This window comes from Urocitellus parryii, chromosome 8 (assembly GCF_045843805.1).
Source record: "Urocitellus parryii isolate mUroPar1 chromosome 8, mUroPar1.hap1, whole genome shotgun sequence".
Taxonomy (NCBI): Eukaryota; Metazoa; Chordata; class Mammalia; order Rodentia; family Sciuridae; genus Urocitellus; species Urocitellus parryii.
Genome location: NC_135538.1, coordinates 140179158 through 140203641, shown reverse-complemented (window position 1 = coordinate 140203641; position 24484 = coordinate 140179158). Strand labels below are relative to the sequence as shown.

The following is a 24484-nucleotide window of genomic DNA, read 5'->3' as shown; positions in this document are numbered from 1 at the left end:
AGTCTGCTGTCCATCTTGATGGTTGGGTCTTTCTATTAAAATGACACATAAATAACCTATTATATCCCCCACCCATGGAAATTCAAATGCACCTGTCAACTTGATAAAGCACTTGCCTGCAGGGAAGCATTGTTTACATTTTCACTCCATTCTTCAGAAAAAGTGAGATTCTAATTATTTCTCCCACTGTAAATTAATGCTGACGATGATGGTTAGCATATCTCCCGTATTGTTACATCTTTGGGAAAGTTAAATAATAGAACCAATCCCGAATGTATTAGGCAATGTGTATTTTATGACAGCCTTTTTTGTGAGTCCTTTCATCTCCTCTCTCTAAAAATGCTCATTTCTTCTCTCACTTGTGTGCGGAAATTCCTGCATCTTTCTTCCTCTTTTCTCGTCTTTCATAAATCCTTGTTGCTACCCAATTGCTTCCCAAACTTTGAACCCCTACCCTCTTTTAGCCTGCCTGTTTTTTTTCCTTTATTGAAAAATGCATGTCCAATTTTCCATGGCCTTCCATCAGTTGTGAACAGTCAGGTTTCACTAAGTCGTTTTTTAGTCTCTTCCTGGAATATTCTCCTCATTAGATAAATCATGTCTGAAGACATATCATTAGGTTGCATTTAAGATGTTCACCTTTTAAGTAATTGTGTTAATTTTCTTCAGAGAAAAATCTTTGTTGTTATCTCTTGGCTAATATATTGTTTTCTTGGTTAATATTAGTGATGATAATTACATTAAATGACGCACCTTATAATAAGCTCTTACTTCTTTCCCCACTTACCCAATTATTGCACATATTTCTTCTTTAAGCATTCCTTTCTCATCTGCCCACACACACCTATCAGCACCACCAAAAAAAAAAAAAAAAAAAAAAAAAAAAAAAAAGATTTCTTCATGTGAAGAAAGCAAGCATGTAGGGACACATGCTTTGTAACAACCTGCTAAGTTACCAAAGGTAACCTTGAATGTAATCTTACCTTACAATCCTGAATCCAGAATCTTCTATTTTTTTTTCTCATACATAGGCACACATTGATAGCTATGTCGACTAAACTCTATGTGTCCAGTAGGTGACCTTGAAATTAAAGGTACCTAAAAGAGATATAAGAAAGGAAAATTCAGCTGCCCAATTGCAGACCTTTCAAAAATCCTGGCTGAGGCAGAATGTCATGCCTCCTGTCTTCTCTTCCCAGCCTTCTTAGCATTTTTTCTTTAAAGCATCTGCAGAGGTGAATTGATTCCCCAGGTGCTCATCTTCGTTAGTTTGTCTCAAGCCAATTTCTAGCTTAATCTTCTCTAATGCTTCTTTCTTCCCACATGTAAGTTCCTGCCTTAGAAGATGTTGCACCACAAAAACTGGCAAACTTAAATTGGACATTTGCCACATAAACAATTAAGAAAATCTGTAGCTATACTTCTATTGAATGAATTTAGCAAAATCTAAATCAACAATACTTTTAGCTATAAACAATGAAGCCATGTAATAGCGTCATTATTTTTAACTCATTGGTTTTGAAATCAATTTTTAATAATTAATTGATGACTTGAGGCCTCTAATTTTCCCATCAATCAATCAAGGAATATTATTGTATTCTTGGAGTTTCCACGAAAATAAATGGTAGGATATTATCTGTCAATTGTCTCTTTACCAATGATTCTTTTGTTCTACCTTGAAAATTATATTCATGATGGTGAAAAATTAGTGCATGAGTTTCAGCTCCTCTCTGCCTCCATTCTTGCAAAGGAAGTGGGTGGATTGAATGTTCTAGTTTATATTTTTGATTCCCTTAGTAGATTTAAGAGCAAAATAATAAGTGAAAATAATAATGTGAAACTCTACCACAAACTGTATTGTGAACTTTTACCCCGTTGCTCCTCTGCCTGTCAATAAAAAATTTAAAAAGTGATAGTTTTGACAGAGATAGTAATGGAGTATTACTGAAAGGTTTTAGCTGATCCCTGATTCTTTCAGCTGATATTGATTGAAATCTAGATTAGAACATTCTTTAATTACCAAAAAAAAAAATGTGTGTGTGCATATGTGAAAGCACCCCAACTTATTTGGGATGCTTCACTCATTATTTACTAATGTTTTTTTCAGCATTAATTGCTCTCTCTTCCTACAACTTCAATTACATGTGCACTCGAGTGCACATGTACGAGAGAGAGAGCGTTGATATTCTACTGTTACCTGATCACTCCCTTTGTCACTCCGTCTCATGTCAAGTAACCAAATAAATGAGAGGAACTGGACAGGACTGGATACCACCATGAGTCACCCCAAATAATTCACTAATCCACTGGCTCCATTTTCTTGGTATAAACAGGTCCTGACTCTGTCCAATATGCATAGTTCTAATAGAGTAATAGAATCAAACACCAATGTAGGTTCATGCTAAAAAATGATATTTTTAGGAAAGTTTTGAAAGAAAAAAAAAGTTTTTGTTGTCTTTAGACAGTAAAAAAGAAATGCTTGTTGATTCGTGATCCTGTTTACCTGAATCTTGGTTTTCTGGATCCTAAGATAGACACATTGATGGCTCAGGTTTATTTATTTTAGCATTGCACTCTTTTAGATTAAAACAAAGTTGAAGGGGGAAAACATTGTTCATTGGGTGTTTTTTTGATTCATAGGAACACAAAAGTGAAAATATTAATTTATGTGTTATGACATCCTTCTGTTTTAGATTGTTTATGCGTTTCCATTCCAGGGCATATTCATTATTTAAATGTGCTGTTCTGTATTTCAGAGATTGAAACTATCTTAGAAGTCATTGAGTCAAATGCTGAGGAAAGTGAAAGTGAAAAGGCAAAAATCTATTCAACTGATAAGAATCTAGACCTAGAACTTTGTTTTCTTAGCTACTGTAGAAGCATGTGTGTTCCAGAGATAAGGAAGTCTGGTAAATTGGAAACCTAAGCAAATATTTAACCAAAAGTGTGTGAAGATTAACATTAAAGTAAATATCCTAATCATATGGTCTCTTTACAGACTTTATGGCCATGCTGTATTTAAGCAAACACACTACGGTGTTTGAATGAATTTAGCAAAAGCTAAATCAACAACAATACTTTTGTCATCTGGATTCTTTTGTTTCACAGCTTAGCTATTGTGAATTGTGCTGCTATAAACATTGATATGGCTGTGTCCCTGTAGTATGATGTTTCTAAGTCCTTTGGGATAGCTGGATCAAATAGTGGTTCAATTGAGAATAAAATCATGGCATTTGCAGGTAAATGGATGGAGTTAGAGAAGATAACGCTAAGTGAAGTTAGCCAATCACAAGAAAACCAAATGCCGAATGTTTTCTTTGATATAAGGAGGTTGATTCATAGTGGGATAGAGAACAGGAGCATGGGAGGAATAGATGAACTCTAGATAGGGCAGAAGGGTTGGAGGGGAAGGGAGGGGGAAGGGGGTTATTAATGATGGTGGACTGTGATGATCATTTTTATCCAAATTACAGGTATGAAGACACAAATTATTGTGAATATACTGTATATACAACCAGAGATATGAGAAATTGTGCTCTATATGTGTAATAAGAATTGTAATGCATTCCACTGTCATATAAATTAAAAAAAAATACCCACTAGAAATAAAAAAAGAAGTCAGAGGTCATTTATGTTTATTTTTCCTATGCATTTGTTTAATTTTTCTTTAGAGCTTCTTTATCTAATTTTGATTTTCAGCAGCTTGGTTATGATTTGTTCAGGTGAGGCCCTCTGTAATTTTATTCTGCTGGGACTTTTTGCCAGAGGGGATCTTCAACTTATTTGGGATGTATTTACTAATTTATTTTCTCGGCATTAATCACACTCTCTCCTCCTACAACTTCAATTACATGTATGTTGGACCACTTAATGTTTAACATGTTTCTGGTTTATGTTTCGTTTTTCATCAGTTTTTTTTTTCCTTCAGCATTTTTCCTCTGTTCTTTAGATTGGATAATTTCTTTTCAACATCTTTCTTTTCTTTTCCAATCCATAATCTGTGGTTAAATCCAACCAATGACTTTTTTATTCAAATTAATATAATTTGTATTGCTAGAATTTTCACTTCATTCACTTATAGTTTTCACTTCTCTGCTTATATTCTTTATCATTTCACTCATTAGAACAATATTTTCAATTCTTTAATACAATCAGTGTTTTAAGCCTTTGTTATTATTAAAAAGGGTTGGAGATGTGCCTCAGTGATTAAGCTCCACTGGGTTCAATCCCTGGTACCAAAAAAAAAAAAATTCAGATGATGAAAATGCAATTATGTATCCAAATGACACAGAGGAGCACCACAGGGAAATCTGCCACTGCCCAAGAAAGTCAGTGAATCCTAACAGAGGAGATGAAAAGAAACAAACAGGAGTATCCCAAATGATAAACAGAGACAGATATTTCATGCATAAGGAGAAGCATGTATAGAAAAAAAATATATGAGACACTATGCCCTATCCATTGGGATACATTTTGTTTGGAATAAAGATGGGGAGCAGTGAAAGGGGACAGGTAGGCAATAGGCTTTAAAAATCAGAAGGAAGAAATGAAAGGAAGAGTTTCCGCCCTGCTTGTTTGACAGCTATAACCTTCTGTGGTTATAAAGAGAAGAACAGATATTTTCTTTAAAATAATAATTCCTCCAGGGCATGCTCCCAGTGATCCAGCTCCTCCAGCTGTGCCCTGTCCGCAGTCACCACCAAGTTCATCCAAAGTAGGATGGACTAATTAGCTCTCACAATCCAATCATTTCACTTCAAGCATTCCTGCATTAACACAGGAGCCTTTGGAGGACACCTCCTATCCAAATCATAATAATAGCCAAATTACAAACTAGCCAGTAGACTTAAATAGACATTTCTCAAAAGAGAAGAGATACAAATAAATGGCCAATGAGTATAGAAAAAATACTCCACATCACTAATTGCATGGAAATGCAAATTTAAACCACAGTGACATGCCACCTTCCACCTGTTATAATGGTTACTGTCCAAGAATGAAGATGATAGTGTTGGGAAGGATGGAGAGAATGGGGGATCCTGGTAGCCTGTTAGGGGGAATGTGAATTAGAACAGCAGTTATGGAAAATAGTATGTTGGTTTCTTTTTAAAAAAATTGAAAATAGAACTGCCTTGTGACTGAGCAATCTCAGCTGTGGTTATATATCCAAAGGAAATAAAATTAGTGTGTCAGAGAAATATCTGCATTCCATTGCTGATTGCAGCATTATTTACAACAGCCAAGCTGTAGAATCAACCTAAGTGTCCACCAACAGATGAATGGATAAGGAATATATAGGACGCAGGTACAGTGAAAATCCTGAAACAAGCACCAACATAGATAAACTTGAGGGCTATTATGGTGGGTGAAATAAGAAATGAGTTAGGCACAGAAAAATAAATACTATATAATGTCATTTATATGCAACTAAAAAAGTTGAGCTTATAGAAATAGAAGAGGGGGTTGCCAGGGGTTGGAAGAGGGGTTAGAAAAAAGGCAGATATTAGCCAAAGACTACAGAGTTTCCCTTGAGCTAGATGAATAAGGTCTCAGGCTCTTTTGTACAGTATGGGAACTATAATTAATAATTACAATGCATACTTAAAAATTGCTGAGAATAGATCTTAAATATGTTACACAGACATAAAATAACTATGTCAAGTGATAGATATATTAATTAGCTAGATTTAAATAATAATGTTTTTTTCTCTATATATACACACATGTACATAAACATCATGTTATATACAATAAATATATAATTTTAATTAGTCAATTATGGAAATAAACCTGGAAATAAAACTTGGAAATAAACACGCAAAATTAAAAATCAGAAAAAAGAAAATCAAGACAAAAAGAAGACCCAAAAGAGTAGATTCTATCTGGTTTCATTTATCTGAAGCATACTGATAGGCAAGATATTGCTGATGCTAGAAATTCTGGATAGTTGTAGTTCAGGCAGGGCTGTGAATGGCCAGGGTGCTTGGTGAGTGTTGAATGAAATTAGCACAAGGAAGATTTGGGAAAGCTGGAGATGCTCTGTTTTTTAATGGACTAATCTTGTTGGTATTTATAATATTCACTTTCAAAGAATGTTTTAGAAAGAAACACACACACACAAATTGACTGTTAGACCTGGAAGATACCTTAGAAATAATCTAATTCAAGTTCTTCATTTGATTGATGGTGAAATAGAGCCCCAGCATTTATTAGTGAGTGAGGCAGCACATAATGTAGATATTCTGTCTTCAGGGTGTTATTCTTCCTGACCAGAGAATAGTCAGGAGGGCATTCTTTACAGCCAACTCCTTCCCTGGGCTCTTCACAATTCAACCTGAACAATACAGAGTACAGATTTGTGATTAAAACAAAGATAACTCTTTTGTTCTATGGAAATGGGGGATTTTAGGAATGTCTTTCTCTCACTTTACAATATTAAAACATATGTCTTTTGGAGAGAGAGAGTAGAGGCCATTTTAAAGCCCCAAAGTTCTGTGGTTGCAATGACATTTTACCTCTAACTCTCACTTTGGGTGAATTATGTGATCCAGACATGTTTCAGTTAACCAGCAAGTTTATGAAAATTAAGCAGGATCATGCATATATGCCAGGACCATTGCCTGGGCCTGTGTTTTGGAACTACCATATCGAATGCCACAAACTGGTTGACTTAAACCACAGAAGCTTACTGTCTCATGGTTTTGGATTCTAGATGTCAAGATCCTGATGTGGGAGGGATTGAATCCTTCTGATGTTAAGAGGGAAAATCTGTTCCAGGACTCCCTGCTAGTTTCTGCTCATTTCCTGCAACCTTTGACCTTTCTTGGCTGGTGGATGCAGACTCTGATTTCTGCCTTCTTCTTCTTTCAGAGTAAAATCCAGAGGCCTCAGCACCCTATGCATCCTTAGGTGCCTTCTCCTCTCCCCCAGCTCCCACACTCTGATCTCACCTATCTCTCCCTTGCTTGCTATGTATCTTTGACCTAGTGAATGCATTGCCCCTACAGCCTTGTACCTTCTGTTCCCTTTTCTTATGCAGCTCCTGCAATTACATGCATGATGCACACCCTGCTTCATTGAAGCCAAATGTCTACTTCTCAGAGGGGCTTTCCCTGAGACAGATAACAGCTTTCAAAATAGCCACAAAGTAGACCCTTTCCCTTTGCAGACTGCTACCCCCCTACCTTGTTTCATTTTTCTCCATAGCACTTATGGTATATTTAGTTATTTATTATCTTTCTCCCTTGGAATGCAAGCTGCAGGAGGTCAAGGACTTTTGTCTGTTTGGTTTGATTCTTCATCTCCATTTTCCTCTGGCACAAATGGGATTTTAATAAATACATTTTGAGTGGGTGGTTCAATGAATGAATTTGCTTTGAATAGAGCCTTTTATATAATGAGTTCTAAATAAGTATTATTTATAATTCTTATTCTTAATTAATCTTTCCCAAAATAGTCACTGCTGTGATCAATTTTTTGTATGCTATTTTTCTTCTCTTTTTATCCTGCTCTGGAAATGTCAGGCTCAAAGAAAGAACTACATGAAACGAAGTGTGAGTGCCAATGTTTATGTGTGAAAATAAAATGTGAAATCAAACAGTGTCCCTCAAAGTCTCGAAGATTGGAAATTTTCTGGAAATCTAGAATCATGGAAAATCACTAAACTGGAAGTTTGGATAAAAAGCAAACACAGAGTTCTCTTATTCTTTTTATTTTAATTTAAAAAATATTTCTCTTTATAAGTGTGACCTTTTTTTTTTCTTCCTCTTTTCTTTCCCTTCTTCTAAGTTCCAGCCCAGGGGAGTTATCAAACATGGGTCATATATTTTCATCACTTACAGCTATAATTTATCCCTCTGCAAAAGCTTCCATTTCCAGTCTTTCCTAGGACATTTACAATTTACTATTTTTAAATTATGGAGACTTATATTTTTGTCTTACTCCCTTTACCATCTTATAAGTTTCATGGAGGCCACAATATATTTTGTCCTGTATTTTTTATGCATCTGGCTTACATGAATGATTCAAATCTGATTTTGGATAATGAGAAAGAACTTCAGATTAAGTGTGAATAATAACGCCGATTTCTTTTTATAGTCGCAAAGAACAACTGGGAACAGTCCCTGTTCCTTTAAGAGGAAGATATTAAGTGCACTCATTTTTGCCATTAACATCCCTATCGAGTCATTACATAAAGATGGACTTAGTTCAACTTTTCTTGTCCCGTCCCTGTTCTTATTGCAGGTAGAGATAAGGTTTTCATTTCCTTTGTTCGCAATTTATCATGTATAGAATCAAAATAATACTTTCTTACTGGTAGGGCTGTTTAAAGAGGCCACCAATTCTCGTAGGATGCATTACAACTCCTGGAGAAAGGGTTTTCTATGCGTGCAAAGGGGTGTTATTCTAGCTGAGTTGGGACATGGGCAATCTGCCCCGTGGGTGGTGTGGGTGGAGTGAGGTGATGAGGCAGGAACCAGCAAGCGTCACTGAATTAGGAAACAGTTAAAGTAGCCCCGTGGGATGCTGGTGGAGAGCTTGCTTCACTGACACTTGCCAAGAAGAAGCGACTTAGCATTCTTAGAACCACTAACATAAAAGACTAGTTAGTGGAGACTCGTAGATCAACTTTTAGGTGGTAAAGATGCATTAATTTCAGAATCTTCAAAAGTAGGCGTGAAAAACCCCAAATGAAACAAAAAGCTGAGGGCCTTGAATATTGAATCCACTTAAATAATGTCATTTGCTTATTTATGACTTCAAACTGACAAATACCTAGTCCTCTTCTGAGCCAGGTTCCATTCCCTTCTCTCATGAAGCTTACGTTTGGGTGCAGAAGGACAGAGAACAAGTAAACCAGGAACTATACAGGATGGTGGTTGGTGACACTTATGGGTAAGGATTGTGACAAAATCAAGGCAGGGGGCTTAGCTGAGGAAGGAGCTAGTACTGCCTTCAGTGGTCAGCGAAGACCCCACTGCTAAGTGATTTGCAGAGAGTGTGGAAGGACGGCGGTAAGCCAAGTAGGTGTCTGGGGAGAACTCACCAACGCCCATTGCACAACTCATGTAGGAGCCTCTGGTTCAGACTCGCTGCTGCCAATTCTCCCTTTTAGATTTTCAGCCAGTTTATACCACTGCACTTGCTTCCTAAAACAAGATGAGATCATAAAAATCATATGCATATTTCATATAGTATTTGTTCATTTCAGTTGACTACAAAATATGTGGACAACTAAATTTGGGGGCCATTGATCCAGAAACTAGGTACACCACTCACACACCTACTCATAGCAAACTGACCTCCCAATCGGTTGCTTGTCTTCTTCTGATGTATTTCTACTGTTAGAGAAAAATCAAACCAAGGGACAGGAGAAGAACCAGATAATAGTCTCTAGTATAGATGGCAGGCTGTCCTTTGAGATGAAAAATTCCCAGGTGGAGAGGAAGTATTTTGTTCTTTCACGTATTTGCACCAAAACAGAAGCAAAGGTGTCAGCTAAATAATGTATGAACTCTATTTTTTTTTTTGACGTAGGGTCTCAATATTTTGCCCAGGCTGGTCCCAATTTCCTGGGCTTAAAGTGATCCCTCTGCCTCAGCCCCCACTAAGTAGCAGGACTATAAATGTACATCAGCATGCCAGATTGAATAATATTTTTTCAAAGGGCACGTATTACGATCTTCATATTTGTAGATATCTGATGTTTTTTCTAGCAATGACATAGTGACTCAGTGGCTTTCATGGCCTGGAGAAATCTTTAGCCAGGTCTAGATCGCCGTTTATGTTCTATTAGCTGGAAAGGAAAATGCTGTAGTCAAATGTATTGACTTTTGATTATTACATTTGCACAACTGGTTGTCTAAACTAAGTTAATTCAATTATTTTCCTTAGTTCTTCCGGACCATAGGCTAGAATATTTCATAGATGAATACTCTTCAAATATCTTTTTTTTTTCTCTTTTCTGGCACTCAGGGGGAAGAAATGGAGTCTCCAGATTGGAAGATCTGAGTATATTGTACCGTTTTCTGGTCATGATTGATGTTTCACACTCTCTGACTTGAAAACTTCCCTCTAGGGAATTGCAGAGTATAGGAGTGGAAACACCACTGGCCACACAGTCTTGATTACTTTGCATGTAATCAATGTATTCGCACCTGTAGAATTTATCTCAGAGAGCAGTGGGTGGCTGCCTCCAAGAGTGGGTGGTGGTTTCATTCTTACCTTTCTTCTTTCTGTCTTCCCTCCCCTATCCCTGACCCCCACCCCCCACTCTGTTCTTAATGTCAGAGTTGTGGTCTCATTGTCCCTCTTGTCATTCATTGTTCTTATGGGTAGCCAGTGCTTCACATGCACGGAGAAAAATGGCAGAAGGGGGTTGTTCTATTTCTGTGCTTCTTCCGAGACAGATGTATAATATGTTTGTATATGGGGGGCTTTGATACTATTATTAACATTTGCATGCATAGCCACAGCAAAATGCTTGGGAAATACTACTATATATTACATTTAAAGCAAAACTATTGGTTATCAGAATTAGAGATGTTCAATAACAAAACATGCCGTATAATATGGGTTCAAACACACACGCATATAGGTTAACTTTTCTTGAATTGCATAATTTCTGTCTAAATGAAGCACAGGTGATTTTGTTTAGAAGTATGGTTTCCTGGAAATGCATCACAGTTTATTACTTTTCTCTAAATCAGTTCAAATTTGCTTAAATGCTCATTCTATACGCCTAATGGTTATGTTAAAGAAAGAAACATCAAGGAATAATCATTTCACGCACCTACTTTATTTGTAGCTAATCTTCTGTAGATTTTTTTTCTCTTTTATTCCAAAGTAACAATACGCAACGAAGATGCATGCAATATTTCTGATAGAATGCATGGAAATCCAAATATCAAGCTGACAACTGAAAATATTAAATACGTGTGTGCGTCCGGAATGTTGGATTTGATCCAGGGTTTTATTGCCTCACTCAAGGTTGTGGGTTGGATGTAAAATGACCCAGATCTGTGTTTGAATCCCCAATTAGAAACTCTGTGGGATCCGGGAAGAGCATTCGTTTTCACCTTTTGGAAAAACAGCTCCTCTTAGCCCCCCTGCATTCTGTCAACAGGAGTTAGTATTTTTGATTGGGCTCAATTTTTGAATTATTGACATTTTGTTTATACTGGAAAAACAGGATTTTGCGGAACACAGATACAACCTTAATCACACTTGCACGTTCATTTAATTCTCAAAGAAGTGCTATGGTTTGAATTGATCCCTAGAAATTCCCTTTGCTGAAGACTTCATCTGAAGAGGCTGATAAAAGGTTATTAGGTCAGAAGGGCCCTGCCTTCATGATGGATGAATGTTTTTATCATTATTGCAGCAGTAGATTGCAGTAAGTGCTGCCCTCTATTTTTCCTTTGTGGGGCTAGAAATTGAACCCAGGTCCTTTCACATGCTTGGTAGGCAGGTGCTCTACCACTGACCCAGCCTCAGCCCAGTTCTGCTTCTGTTATTCTTGCCTCCTTTTGCACCTTTTACCTTCTGCCACAGGTGAAACAGTACAAAGACCCTCTCCAGATACAGGAGCACTGCTCTTGTCTTCCCAGTCTCCACAACTGTGAGCCAAATAACTTTCAGTTCACTATAAATTTTCTAGTCTCAGGCATTGTGTTATAGCAGCAGCAAACAGACTAAGGGTGGAAGGCAATGTTTTTAAAACAAAATAAACCATTTATGGGTAAGACACCTGTTTTACTGAGACCTAGTTTTTTTTTTTTTTTAAAAAATGGTTCACTCCTAAAGAAATGGTAAAATAAAAATCACCATCATCAGGGCACAACTTATTTAGAAATTTAGCCTCAAATCCACTGGAGACCAACTGGATCATCCAGTCTGACCTAATTTCTTGACCCTGGTTCTCTCTTGCTATCTTGCCATACTGGAAAACTGAGTATAAATTCAAGTGGAAAAAAAAAAAAAAAGAAAAGAAATCCACCCAGGAGCTGTTAAACATGTATCTATGCAGTAAATCTATGTACCACTGTGTAATTATAATAACATAAACAACTCCACTATAAGGACATTCACATCAGACCTAATTTCAGACTGAACTATTATAATGCAATTAACAGGCTCATAGTCCTGTTTTAATTAAGCTCTGTTGTGAAATATGCAGCATTTGAACCTGTTTCGGCCTGTTCTGTCTGCCATTGAATCACCATCCTCAACTTGTTTTTCTGCCCAACAATGAATTTCATTTAAGAACTACTGTTCAAAGGGACTGGCATTTTGTGAATTTCTTTAAGTTTCTGTGCCTCCAGATTGAGGCCAACTTTAGCTCTTCCGATGTGTCCTATATGTGTGTAGTCTCTTGATTCGGTTGTCTCAATAGATTTACTAACTCACGCTGGGCTCTCCTAGAAACGAAGAGACACATTTGATTGGTTGAGTGCAAGAAATTTCAGATGACAGGAGAGAGACTTGTGGGGCTAACTTCAGATTATGTAGGACACAGTAGCTGTCTCCAACCCAGCCCTTTGCAGAAATACCAAGGGATCTCCAATTTTCCATGGCTTATTATTTAGTTTGCCAAATAGTTTAACCATTACTCACTAAAGAATGGAAAAACAAAAGCATTTACAGAAAATGCAGTTTATAGAAAAATCATATCCTTCTTTTTATCCCTCACCTACCCTGGGCAAGAATGTCTAAGGCTGGCTGGGATTTGCCTTAACAGATCTTTCCCGTCCTCTATTTATTTGGATTGTCTTCATGGCCTTATTATTATTATATTAAATGGGCCCTATTACACGGGACTGCTTGGCTGGGTGACCAAATGTCACAGGTCAGCGTGCTGAGCCGCTTATTCCTCGACGGCTAGTTTTCAGGACACAGATTTAAAAGTGGAGAGAACAGAGTTGCCGAGAATCGTGCTCAACATCACAGATGGCTCAGAAATAAGCCACATGACCTAAGAAAACAAGGACGGTGATTTCTTCATCCCTCCCCACCTCCTTTTCCATGCTCTCATCAGCTGCCCTGGAGATTTGGTCCCTGTTAGAAAACATCCATGTTCTTCTCCTTCTTTTTCCTTTTCCTTTTTACCTTGTCCTACTTTCTTAACCCCAGGGAGGATTTGAAGAAGGTTTTAAAGCTAAGCATCCCCAATTGCTTGAGACTGTGTTTGGTGGTAAGTCAGAAGGGGAAGCAAATTACCCGTAGGGTAGGGTGTTTTCATGGCCAGAGTGAAAGCCCTCAGAACAACAGCAGGTAACTGAAAAGGTTCTCTGTGTGAACATCTGGCTCAGCTCCTTCAACCACTTCTATGGAGGTTTCCTGAGTTACTCACCCCCCCTCCAGTGGCTCTCTCTTCCTTTCCAGAAGGATCCATGTTTTCAAACAGCAGTGGAACCTTAACTCGTGGGCACACCTTACCACTAGGTGTTCTGAGGGTCCTGATTATCTTAAGCACTGACTTCTAGAAATTCTGGAAAGGACCACGGATGCTTTCGCACTAGTCCTTCATGGCTTAAAATGTCTTTCCTAGTTAACCTTCACAGAACCTTGGGAACACCCATAAGAAGTTAGTAGAATTGAATGTCCTCAGTACTTGGACTGTCGCCTCTATTTCGGCTAAGTTTCCACCCAGACCCGATAAGCTTCTCTGTTGTCATTTTTACTTGACACATTATAAGTCGACATATTTACGGGGTATAGTATGATGTTTTGATACATGCATATAATGTGTCATACTCAAATTAAGGTAGTTAGCATGTCTGTCACCTCATTTGCTGTTCATTTCTTTGTGGTGAGAACATTCAAAATCCTCCCTTTAGCTATTTTGAGATATTTAAGGCGATATTGTTAACCATAGTTACTCTACAATGCAATAGATCACTAGAACTTGATCCTCCTGTCTGACCATGGCTTTGTACCTATTGATCAATCTCTCCCTATCATTTCCTCCACAGCTTCTGGTAACTACTTTCTACTTTTATGAGATCAACTTTTTAGATCCCAGGTATGAGTGGGACGATGCGGTATTTGTCTTTCTGTGCCTGGATTATTTCACTTAACATAACATCCTCTGGGTTCATTCAGGTTGCTGAGAATGACAGAATTTTATCGTTTTTATGGGTCGTTAGTCTGCTTTTTCTCTTCTGTGATCAAAATATCCGATAAGAACAATTTAGAGGAGGAAAAGTTTATTTTGAGATTATGGTTTCCAAGATTCAGTCCAAGGTCAACCAATTCCACTGCTCTGGGCCCAAGGTGAGGCAGGACATCATGGCAGAGGGGCAGGGTGGAAGGAACTGCTCAGCTCAGGGTGGCCGGGAAATAGAGAGAAAGAAAAATGGGCTATTCCAAAGATGCACCCTTCCAGGGCACACATCTACCTCCTCCAGCCACATACCACATGCACACAGTTAGTGTACAGCTCTCATAATCTTATCATCTCACCTCTCAATGTTTCTGCATTAACATAGGAGCTTTGGGCGGGGCACCTCATATCCAAACCATAACACGTCCAGATAGTATTCGATTATATACATGTACCCCATTTTCTTTGTTCATTCATCCATTGATGATGGACACTTACATTGATTCCTTATCTTTCTTTTTTCCTTGAGACCCAACTCAAGCCTCACTTTGGCAAGTTTGCTTCTGCACATCTGACACTATCAAACTGACCTGAAGTTAAATGTGGGTCAATGTCTTACTGGGAATTCCTGCTAGATTGTTAGTCTCTGGACCTGTTTATATTGTCTCAAAGTCATATCTGTCAAAGGATTCTCTGTTTTTAATCATAAGAGATGTCCCTCTTTTATGTTCTTCAAATTCTGTCAGGACATTCACAACTTCTTTTTCTGTCCATCCAGATTTTAATCAGGCCTTTGAATTTCCAAAAGAAAAGTCACTAACTGGAATCTTCAGAGCTTATTGTTAATAATAGACTTGACTTGAATTTAATAGTGATTAGCCAGAATTTTCTTTTATGTTATTAAATCCATATTTCTGATGATTTAAAGTATTTGTAAGTCATATTAAGAGGAGTTAACTTTGAAATAAACACACATTTGACATGGACTTTCTGGAACAATAGATAAGTGCTTTCTGTTGTAGAAAGACCCAATGAGGAAAGAATTCCTTCAAAGCTTTTCTCTATTTCTGAAACTAGGGGTACCTGTGAATATGGTGATGGAAAATTTTAGAAAGCTTGTATATGACTCAGAAATTGCAGAAAAAACAACCAAAGTATCTGAAGACCAGAAGTTTGTCAGCCAGGAACAAATTTTAGAGGGGTATAGTCTAATCTCCATCCCCAATATTTTAAACATGTAATAGGAAAGTGTCTTTCAACTCATTCATAATTCAATTAACATTAATGAAGGCCCCACAGGGTACTTCATATTAGACAATGAAATCGTTACCTGAGAAAACCTACTGGAGAATAAAGTCCAATAAGTACGAAAGTCAGAATTACCACAAAGCAAAACTAGTAAATACATACAGCATACAAAAGTCCTGGCTGTGCACCTCAGTAAAATGGATCTTTAATGCATCCTGTGCCCTGTCTTAGTGATGTCAGAAACTTAGAATCCAGCACAGTACAAGTAAGTTAAAAAGAGCAAAGAGTTCTTTTGGATGAGAAATCACAAACACCCATTCATAAAACCACCCGTAAGCATTTTTGTTAATCAACACTGTCATTGTTACAGCCTGCTTGATCTTCCTACTTTGGGTTAATATGGGAGCCAATTACAGCTTCATCTGTGTAGAATTAACTTTATGGAGCACACACCGGGGATTTGTCTATCTTCACTATTTAGATATATGCCATAAAAATATGCATGGAATTGAGTGCAAGTACTGCAGATGGCAGAGACTTTCAGATTTATTGTAAAATCATTTAAAATCGGTTATGCTCTTGCCAGAAGTTAATTAATTTTTTTTTTCTGTTTCTTTCTGGGGCTGGGGGACTGGGGTGGGGGGGGGGCTTTGGATCTCACTAGGTGGCAGTGTATGATTACATCTGGAAAAGCCATGGCATCAAGTCCAGTGTCTCCAGCTGTGACCTCCAACATCAGAATGAAATCTCTGGGTCTGCACTTGGTCCAGAAGAAGTTACTTCTCATGTGTCTATATACAGTGTTTATCCCAGCGGGTTCCAAGAGCTGTACCGCCATTTTCTCAGGCTCCCCGGCGGTGCCATGGTTGAGGTATGTGTATTTGAAAATATTTTGCTGTAAATGCTGTGTGTATTGTAGTGCATGGATATATAGATAAGTATAGGCATAAGATGAGTGTGATTTCAAAGGTTTCAATGTTACTTTGCAAACATGTTATAACTAATGTTTCTAATGCGGTAGGAGGTTTGAGGATGTGTTTCAGTTTTTGCCTAAGTACACAAAGATGAGACATGGGGGGGAAGTTTCTGTTTGAAACTCTATCTTCAGACTGCCAAGAACCAAATCAAGCGACATAATTCAGAATTCTGCCTGTGATAACTTCTACTCAGGTAACATTAGAAAACATCACCGGTTGATAAGAAAGAGTTCTGTGTCATGGACACAGGCATGCCTCGGGAAGTGCACACTCCTTTGCTTAAATGAGCTCACACAAAGTGAATGAAGTGGTGGCATCTTATCCTCCTCCCCCCCCCACCCCGAAAAATCTTTCAAGCTATAGAAACATACATAGTCTATAAATATTTAAAAATCTTTTAAAAGGAGCATTATCTCAGAGTCAAGTTTCCTCCTAAGAAAGTCCATCAGCAGACGGGCTGATTTTGAGTTCCCAAAGAAATTTCATATGACAACATATTCTGAGTATCTAAATTTACAGCATATTGAAATCTGAAGCTTTTAAGTGTTGTTCAATCATGAAGTCTGAGGAATTATTATTATTTGGTGGAAATGAACAATACAGGAGAAAAAAAAACTGAAGATACACAGCACATTTGGTTCTCTGGTCTCGGTGGCATGCAAATTACTAACAAGTGACATAATACTAGTTAACTAGCATCGGAAGGATATTTCTATTCCCACCCACCACCATCCCTTTGAACTTTAGCATTTTGTTGTTGTTGTTGTGAAGTCAATGGAAGTGTGTCCTCATAAAAATCCCTTTCAACATAACTTTGAGGAAATTTCAAATTGTTCAGATCCTAGTCTTGCTGACAGGGGACCTGTCCTTTCTACTATACCAGTGTTCAACATTATTTCAACACTTAAATCATCATATAGGTATTTTACTAAGAGATGCCTATATGAGCCAGGAAAGATTCCCCTCAGCTCATCCTCCTTGCACTCCTACCAAGGTGCACTATAAGAAAGAATTGCACATATCACAGCACAGCAATAGTAAGCAGGTGAAGATTGTATCCAATGTCATTCTTTGGGAGTTTGGCTGCTATTGGCACTTCTGCACAGGATTCTTCTTAGACTTCTGAAATATTTGATTTAGAAATCTTTTTGCAGAACAAACTGCTGGAATGTATCTTTTTTTTTTTTTTTACAAAATTTGCAAAATGTGCTTAAATACGTGTGCACTGAAATAACACAAAAAGCAGAGACTCCAGCATTGTCTTTCTGCTACAAATCATCCTGCAGTTCCTGCAGTCCTGGGGCCCCAGCAGAGAGCCCAGGGGGAAGGTATCCTGGTCTCAAGAGCACAGTGACCATAGGGCCCCTTGATTCTCTCTTTTATTTGCCCCATAACCTTGGCTTAGTCATTTCTCACTACTCTGCCTATTTCCTTATCTGTAAAACTGGGTTATGAATACTTATACTACCTGGCTCACAGGGATTTGGGACAGATTAATGAGATAACATCTGCAAGTACTTTTAGCTCTCATTTTTTTAAAGGTGCAATAAAGATCACAAAATATTATAGATCACAAACAATTAGATTCATTCTACTTCTAAACATCTTTTCAAGCTCATAATGACATTATGCCAAAAATATGCTAGCCTCACTTTTGGAAGAATTCAGAGGTGGGACTACAGGCTTATCGACGTATTTGATTCTTTTATTGCCTTTGATTTCCACAGTATTTTCTATTATAACAGTAAGTGGTGGATGTGTACCTGAGCGTTGGTAGGATCCTGTGACCAGCTGAAATTCCAGCAAATACTAAACCAGCTTTCTCCCTTTTCCAAATCTCAGCAGATGCACGCCATCTAGCCCATTCTTGAGTACGCAGTTTATAGCTACCTGTTTATTTCTTCATGCTTGACTCTATCTGCCTCTTGTTCTATGAAATCTTTAAAATTGTTCTGAACTGAATTATCCCCTTGCCCCTTCTCTACACTTACAGAGAGTACTAGATTTTATTCTTTAGCCTTTCTATACTTGTTTCCAGTATTAAATTGTGTCCTGTAGAGGACAAGAATCATAAAACAAGACCTGTCCTAGAGCAAATTGAGGATTACACAGTTCATTTGCAGGCACCTGTATGGCTATTCACCCACCTTCCTTCCTATCCCTCCTGACCCCTAACAGACATTGCCAGGTCTATTATTGGCCTTTTGAGCTACAAAACCTGAATTGGAAGGGATTCCGGCATGTTTTTTTTTTTTTTTTTTTTGAGACCTCAGTGAAAAGAAGTCCACGTATAATCTTCCCTATATATATGCATTGGAAAGAAATTTCAAATATCAGCATATAGGTAGATTATATTTTCTGGATGAAAGAAAAATCCCTTAAAGTTTTTAAAATAATGGCTTATGAGCTGTCACCTTCTGGCCTTAAAGTTAACGTCAATCCTTGAATTCTTTTTCTTTATCTTTGTTTTAAATACAGACTCAATGCTCAAGAAAATTAATCCAATTGTACTGGATTATTTTATTCCAAATTATGCTACATGATTAGTAATTAGGCACCATGAGATTCTTACCATCTCACAGTACTCACACTGTATTAAGTGAAAGCACCTGAATTTAGGATATAACTTAGACCCGATTAGAGATATAGTAAGATCCATGCCACATTTTGATATTCTGATGTGGGAAGAAACAAGCAACTGTGTCTGGATCCAATTTATTTACAAATCAGATATAGCAAGAAATAAGCAACAAAAGCTTCATTCCTAGAACCTAAACCCTATTCTCAAAGATTTTATGGTGGTTTTTACACATGGTATCCAGTAATTTAAGTTCGTTTTACATGAACACAGCTCTAAGCCTCTCCCATTTCTGGTAGGAAATATAGGTCAAATATTAACCTTTTCATTTTTCTTCTCCATAAGATCCTAACCTTTTGAATTGGAAGCAAATATATGAGTTTTTATTTGCATGGAAAGCTACACTTCTGGAAAAGAATGAATTCTGCTCAAAAGATGTCATATTTCATGAGTCTGCAATGAAAGTTCGATTGCAAACAGAATTCCCCATAGATACGCATTCATGATCTTTTGTATGCCCCACCTTATGACCTAAAGCAACACAGCTCTTATGGTCTTCCACATATTTTGCTTTGAAAGAAAAATTCCCTCTCTTGCTTGTCAGAGCTGGTCATTGGTTCAAGTGCAGGGAGCCCATCTCCTGATTCTCTACTAAGTCAGTCCCTCTGGGCACCATGGATTCCATGGAGTCTGCACAGAGGAACTGTGTGGTCTCTTTGTTGCATGGGTAGGGTTATCCTGCAGTGTTCGCTAAGGACAAAGTTACTGTAAAGTTTTTAGAGCTACAAAACCTAGAAACCCAGGCAAGACTGGTGCACTTTCATCAAGTTACAAATAAGCTTCCGGATCCCAGGGTATCAGTCGCAATTAAGAAAGTCCTTGGAGCATTAGTTGGGGTGGAATGGGAAAACGGGCTTTTTTTTTTTTTGTCATTAGAGGCAGTGTCGCCTGGTGGTCTGAGCAGGGAACTGGGAGCCAGGAACTCAGCGATCTAAGGAGGCTCTGTGAAGCCCTTGTGCGCGGCTTTAGGCAAGCAGTGAGGTCTCAGGAGGCCAACCTCACCTACTTTGAAGCTCCCATCTGAAGAGCTCCTTACCCAGGGCCAGGGGAGGCACAGCAGGAGGCCTGATTCCTTGTCTGCAAAATTAGAATATTAATACTTGCCTCCATAACAGATTAACCAATTAGTGATTAAGTGTTCTGCCTGATGGAAAGCAGCAGGAGAAGAGAGGAGACAGGGAAAAACTGAGACACAATTTTATTATTAGATGGGTTTGACTCCACTCTGGGTTTTTATCTGCTGCACAGGGAATCCAGGGGCTTTAAGGTGCCAAGAGCAGGTGTGCAGAGACTGGCCCATAGCTTTTATTCCCCTCAGTGTGAAGACAGACGATGGAGCTGAACATCCCTCAGGTCCACAGGAAGCTTTCAGTAAATGGGGAGGAGACACACTTTGTCCTTGAATCAATGAATTAATTGCAGGACAAAACCTTAAACAAATAATTGAGAAATTTTTCTGCCTTAGCTAGTCTGTTTCAATTTGTTATTTAGCCTGTTTGGAAATTTTCATATCCATATTCTACAAAAAAAAACAAACAAACAATTTGCAGTGTGTGTGTGCGTGTGTGTGTGTGTGTGTGTGTGTGTGTGTGAGAGAGAGAGAGAGAGAGAGAGAGAGAGAGAGAGAGAGAGAAATGCATAATAACGTGGAAGATGAATTAATAAGAAAATATGGAACCGTGGAGCCCATAAACCACATTCATTAAACTGATACAAATTATTGATAATATCACACTTTTTCAGAGATAAAACTACCCCATCATTTTTTTTCCCTTTTGTTAAAAGTCTGGCACATGAGAGGAAAGCCATTCTTATTTCCTATTGTACATAGTCTTAGACTGCTCTGAAGATAACATGAAAATTAATTCACTTACACAAAATGGAAGACAGTCACAGTTTCATTGTCCAGACTTTTAAGACATTTGACACTGTGTGCCCAACACCCGTGTAAGAAGTAGTATATCCTTTGGGCACATTGTGCTCCATAAGACAAAATTGAAAATAAACATTAAAAGGAAATAGTAATAGCAATGCTAATGGCTTTGCATAAAATAATGCTCAAAAGACACTCATATCTCTTACTTCTGGATTTCAAATTCAAACTTAATAGTTGCCACTTCTGTTGATTGTTTAAAAATAAGATCCTGGTACTATTTTGCCCTTTCCTTTCGCTAAGAATAATTGTCTATTTTAACTAAGCTGTAGAGGATATAATTTTGTTATATCTAAAACTCAGACCTTATTATGAGCAAATATTTTTTTTTTTAAAAAAAGAAGAATGCAAGAGCTAAGTGAAATTCAATTATCAAACTAAAATTAGAATATAATGTCAGGACATTTTCATGACATACAACAATGGAAAGACTTTCGTAAAAATTTTTATGTATTTATATTTGCATATAAACTAAATTTACATGATTTTAAATCAGTGTTTCTTAGGATTAAAAATAATTTATAAGATACATATGTAAAATGAACTGATGCTAAGTAACTATGTTTTCTTATTTTCACATTTTTTTGTTTTTTTATTATCATTAAATAATTGTTGCATATAATTGTGGAAGCATGTGTTCCACAATTTCCAAAAATTGTCCTTTTTACTCCATATATATAAAGTTAGCAAATATGTAAAATATAGGAACTTAGCTCTTCTTAAAAATAAAATGACAAAATTATTAATCCCATATGTGTGTGTCAAAATAGGTAGTTTTATTTGTCCATGATAATTAGGTTAGTACAACTTGCTATGAAAGGGTTAGCTTCCCACAAAAACTAAGCAAGAAGTCTCTTGCCTCTGGCTTTGTTTATCATTGTTTATGTATTATTGGTAAGCTGAAGAGGAAAAATTGCAGTTTTGTTTTTTTAAACCTAACACACTGTAAATTTTAAATGATATAATAGACTTAAGAAATATTTTTAATTCTGTTATTAAATTCTGTTATTAAATTCAGTTATTAAAATTACTTCAATTATAATGTATAAAATATTAACTTTGAGGGATTAAGTTAATTTTATTATAGCTGTGTGTGGTTTCCTTAAGAAAAGCGTGAAGAACTATTTTGATTGCTTTTACTATATGTTGAGATGTGATTGTTAGCAACATTTTAAAGATTCTAGGGTCCTTCCTAAAATAACTACTATTGTCCAATCTTATACATTTTCTGTAGATTCACTTGTACTTATATTTGGTGGTAAACAATCATTAGTAATTCCTGGTTTAAATGGACTCATGTTTTTAATTTATACATATATGAAAACTCTCAGCTATATATTTTTGAAACACTCTTACCTGTAAAATGATTTTCATAATTTTTGATTTATCTTGAATCTCCAAATAACTGTAACTTATGAAAGCTGTACACAAGAATTATTCTACTATTATATGCAAGACTATCACAAAAAAGTAAGTGTGATATATTGGATAAAAAACTTTCTTGAAATTCTAAGTCATAGGAATTGTTTTAAAAGGTGTATTAAATACAAAGAAGAATTCAGAAAATAAGCCGTGACATAAAAATGAAAATACATGATTAAATTTTTAACATACACATTATAGAAGAGAAGAATTAAATGTTTATTGCACAATTGGTAAAGATTGACTGCTTTATCTAAAACAAAAATAAGTTCATTTCTAATTTTATATATTTTTCATCTTATTGAATTGGACTTTGGAAATAATATCTTATGAGGAGACCTAAATATGAAAGAGTTATTTTCATTCTTCTTTTTACTTACTAATCTTAATTTACTATAATATTTTGAAAATTTTAAAGTTTTGCATTAAAAGAAGTTTAAAACCCTTGCATTCCAAAGTCAATGTTTAAGATAAGTATTTTCAGAATATTTATTTTTTATTCTACTTCATCTGAGAAGACTGCCTAACACTGATTTCTTATCTTTTTTTTAAAGATAAAAAAAAATTAAAAATCCACTCATGAAAAGTGAAATCAGACAAATAACCCTACACATTATTATATCTTCTCATACCTGTGGACAGAAATATTATCAAATTATTTTGGCATATTTTGTAATTTTGTCAATATGACTCTAAGAACTACCTACAAGGATATTGATCACAGCTCTTTAAGAATCCATAGACTGTATTAGTTTCTACATCTTAACTTACTGAGACGAATTCTTTCACAATTACATGAAACAATTATTTAATGATAATATAAAACAATGTAAAAAAGAAGAAAACACAGTTACATAGCATCAGTTCATTTTATGCATGTAGACTATAAATTATTTTTAATCTCATATGGAACTGATACAAAATCATGTAAGTTATTTTATGTCTGAACTCACATAGTGTATGCTCAATGACACTTAAAAGAAATGAAATAGTAACAGTAGCTTATTTTCTGAAGTGATCTTGACACTAATGCTAAATTACAACTTGGAAACATCTAGCATTTTTACCTTTATAAGAAAAGGCTTTTTACATATTTAACATAATTCCAGGGAAAATAAACTGGAATTATGTATCAAGATATGTACACTGTAACCAAGGGGCATTTATTTTCCCCCGTAGAATACTTACAATGATTTTATTGCCATTTTGTGTCATTTTCTAAAGGATATAAAATACAGCCAGTAAACAAACTAGACTTTAGATTTAAGGTGACAGCTGCTCCTTCAGAAGCAATATTCAGATATTTAATCTTAAGAACATTGAATATTTTACGACCAAGTAAAGTATACTTTTGCAAAAATGAAAGAACTCTGTGCTTTGGCTTCTGATTTTCACAGCTGCACCGATCGGCACAGCCAAGGATACAGACACCCATCAGCTCTAAATCCCAGAGAATAAATCCAAATGTTGGATTTTTGCTCATTTAACCATTTGAGAAAAAGATCAACATAAGTGCTCTCCTTTTTTTCAAAATGCAAAACGTTCTTTCTCTAAAATGACGCCGATTCAATCTATAACATATAGAGTGCTTTAGTGTTTCTAGTTCTTTTGGAAATCTACAGCTTTAACCTGATTTCAGTGGACTCTGCTCCTCGTTGAGCTACTGTGCTTCAAGTATAACATCTGAATTCCATTGAGAACATCTTCTTTATTTCAAAACCAAAATAAACTTTACCTCCATATATTGCTATTTGTTCACTCAGTGAACAAATGTTCAGAATGCCAAAGTCCTGTGTGGAGTGGAAAATGAACTCAACATTTGCTTCCAGAATTTTTCCAGTTTCACTCCTCCTCCTCCTCCTAATTCCTTTAACCATGTTCATAATCGTTTCTCACTGAAGTTTTATCACTATTGTTTATTTTTGGCAGCCAATTTGACCCATCTTAACAGCCTGATTGTAAATAATATCGACTTCAGTTTTTTTGTTTTTTTGTTTTTTTTTTTTCCCCAATGAGACACTTGAGGATAGATCTAACCTTATTAGCAAGCTATTAACCACCTCTTTCTTAAGACCTGCTCTAGCGAGAAGAGTTAAATCCAGATACTTTACACTCAAGAGGGCTGGCCTGGGCACAAACACAGGCAGAATGAGCTCACATGC

At 36.6% G+C, this 24484-nt stretch overlaps 1 protein-coding gene across 1 annotated transcript in view; it reads left to right on the top strand.

The window, feature by feature from the left end:
• Positions 1–24484, top strand: part of LOC113179858 (uncharacterized) — a 306468-nt gene that overhangs the window by 276959 nt on the left and 5025 nt on the right. The window contains exon 17 of the mRNA XM_077801549.1: positions 16017–16223. Within this exon, the coding sequence (XP_077657675.1) occupies positions 16017–16223 (207 nt within the window). The remainder of the gene's footprint in view (positions 1–16016; positions 16224–24484) is intronic.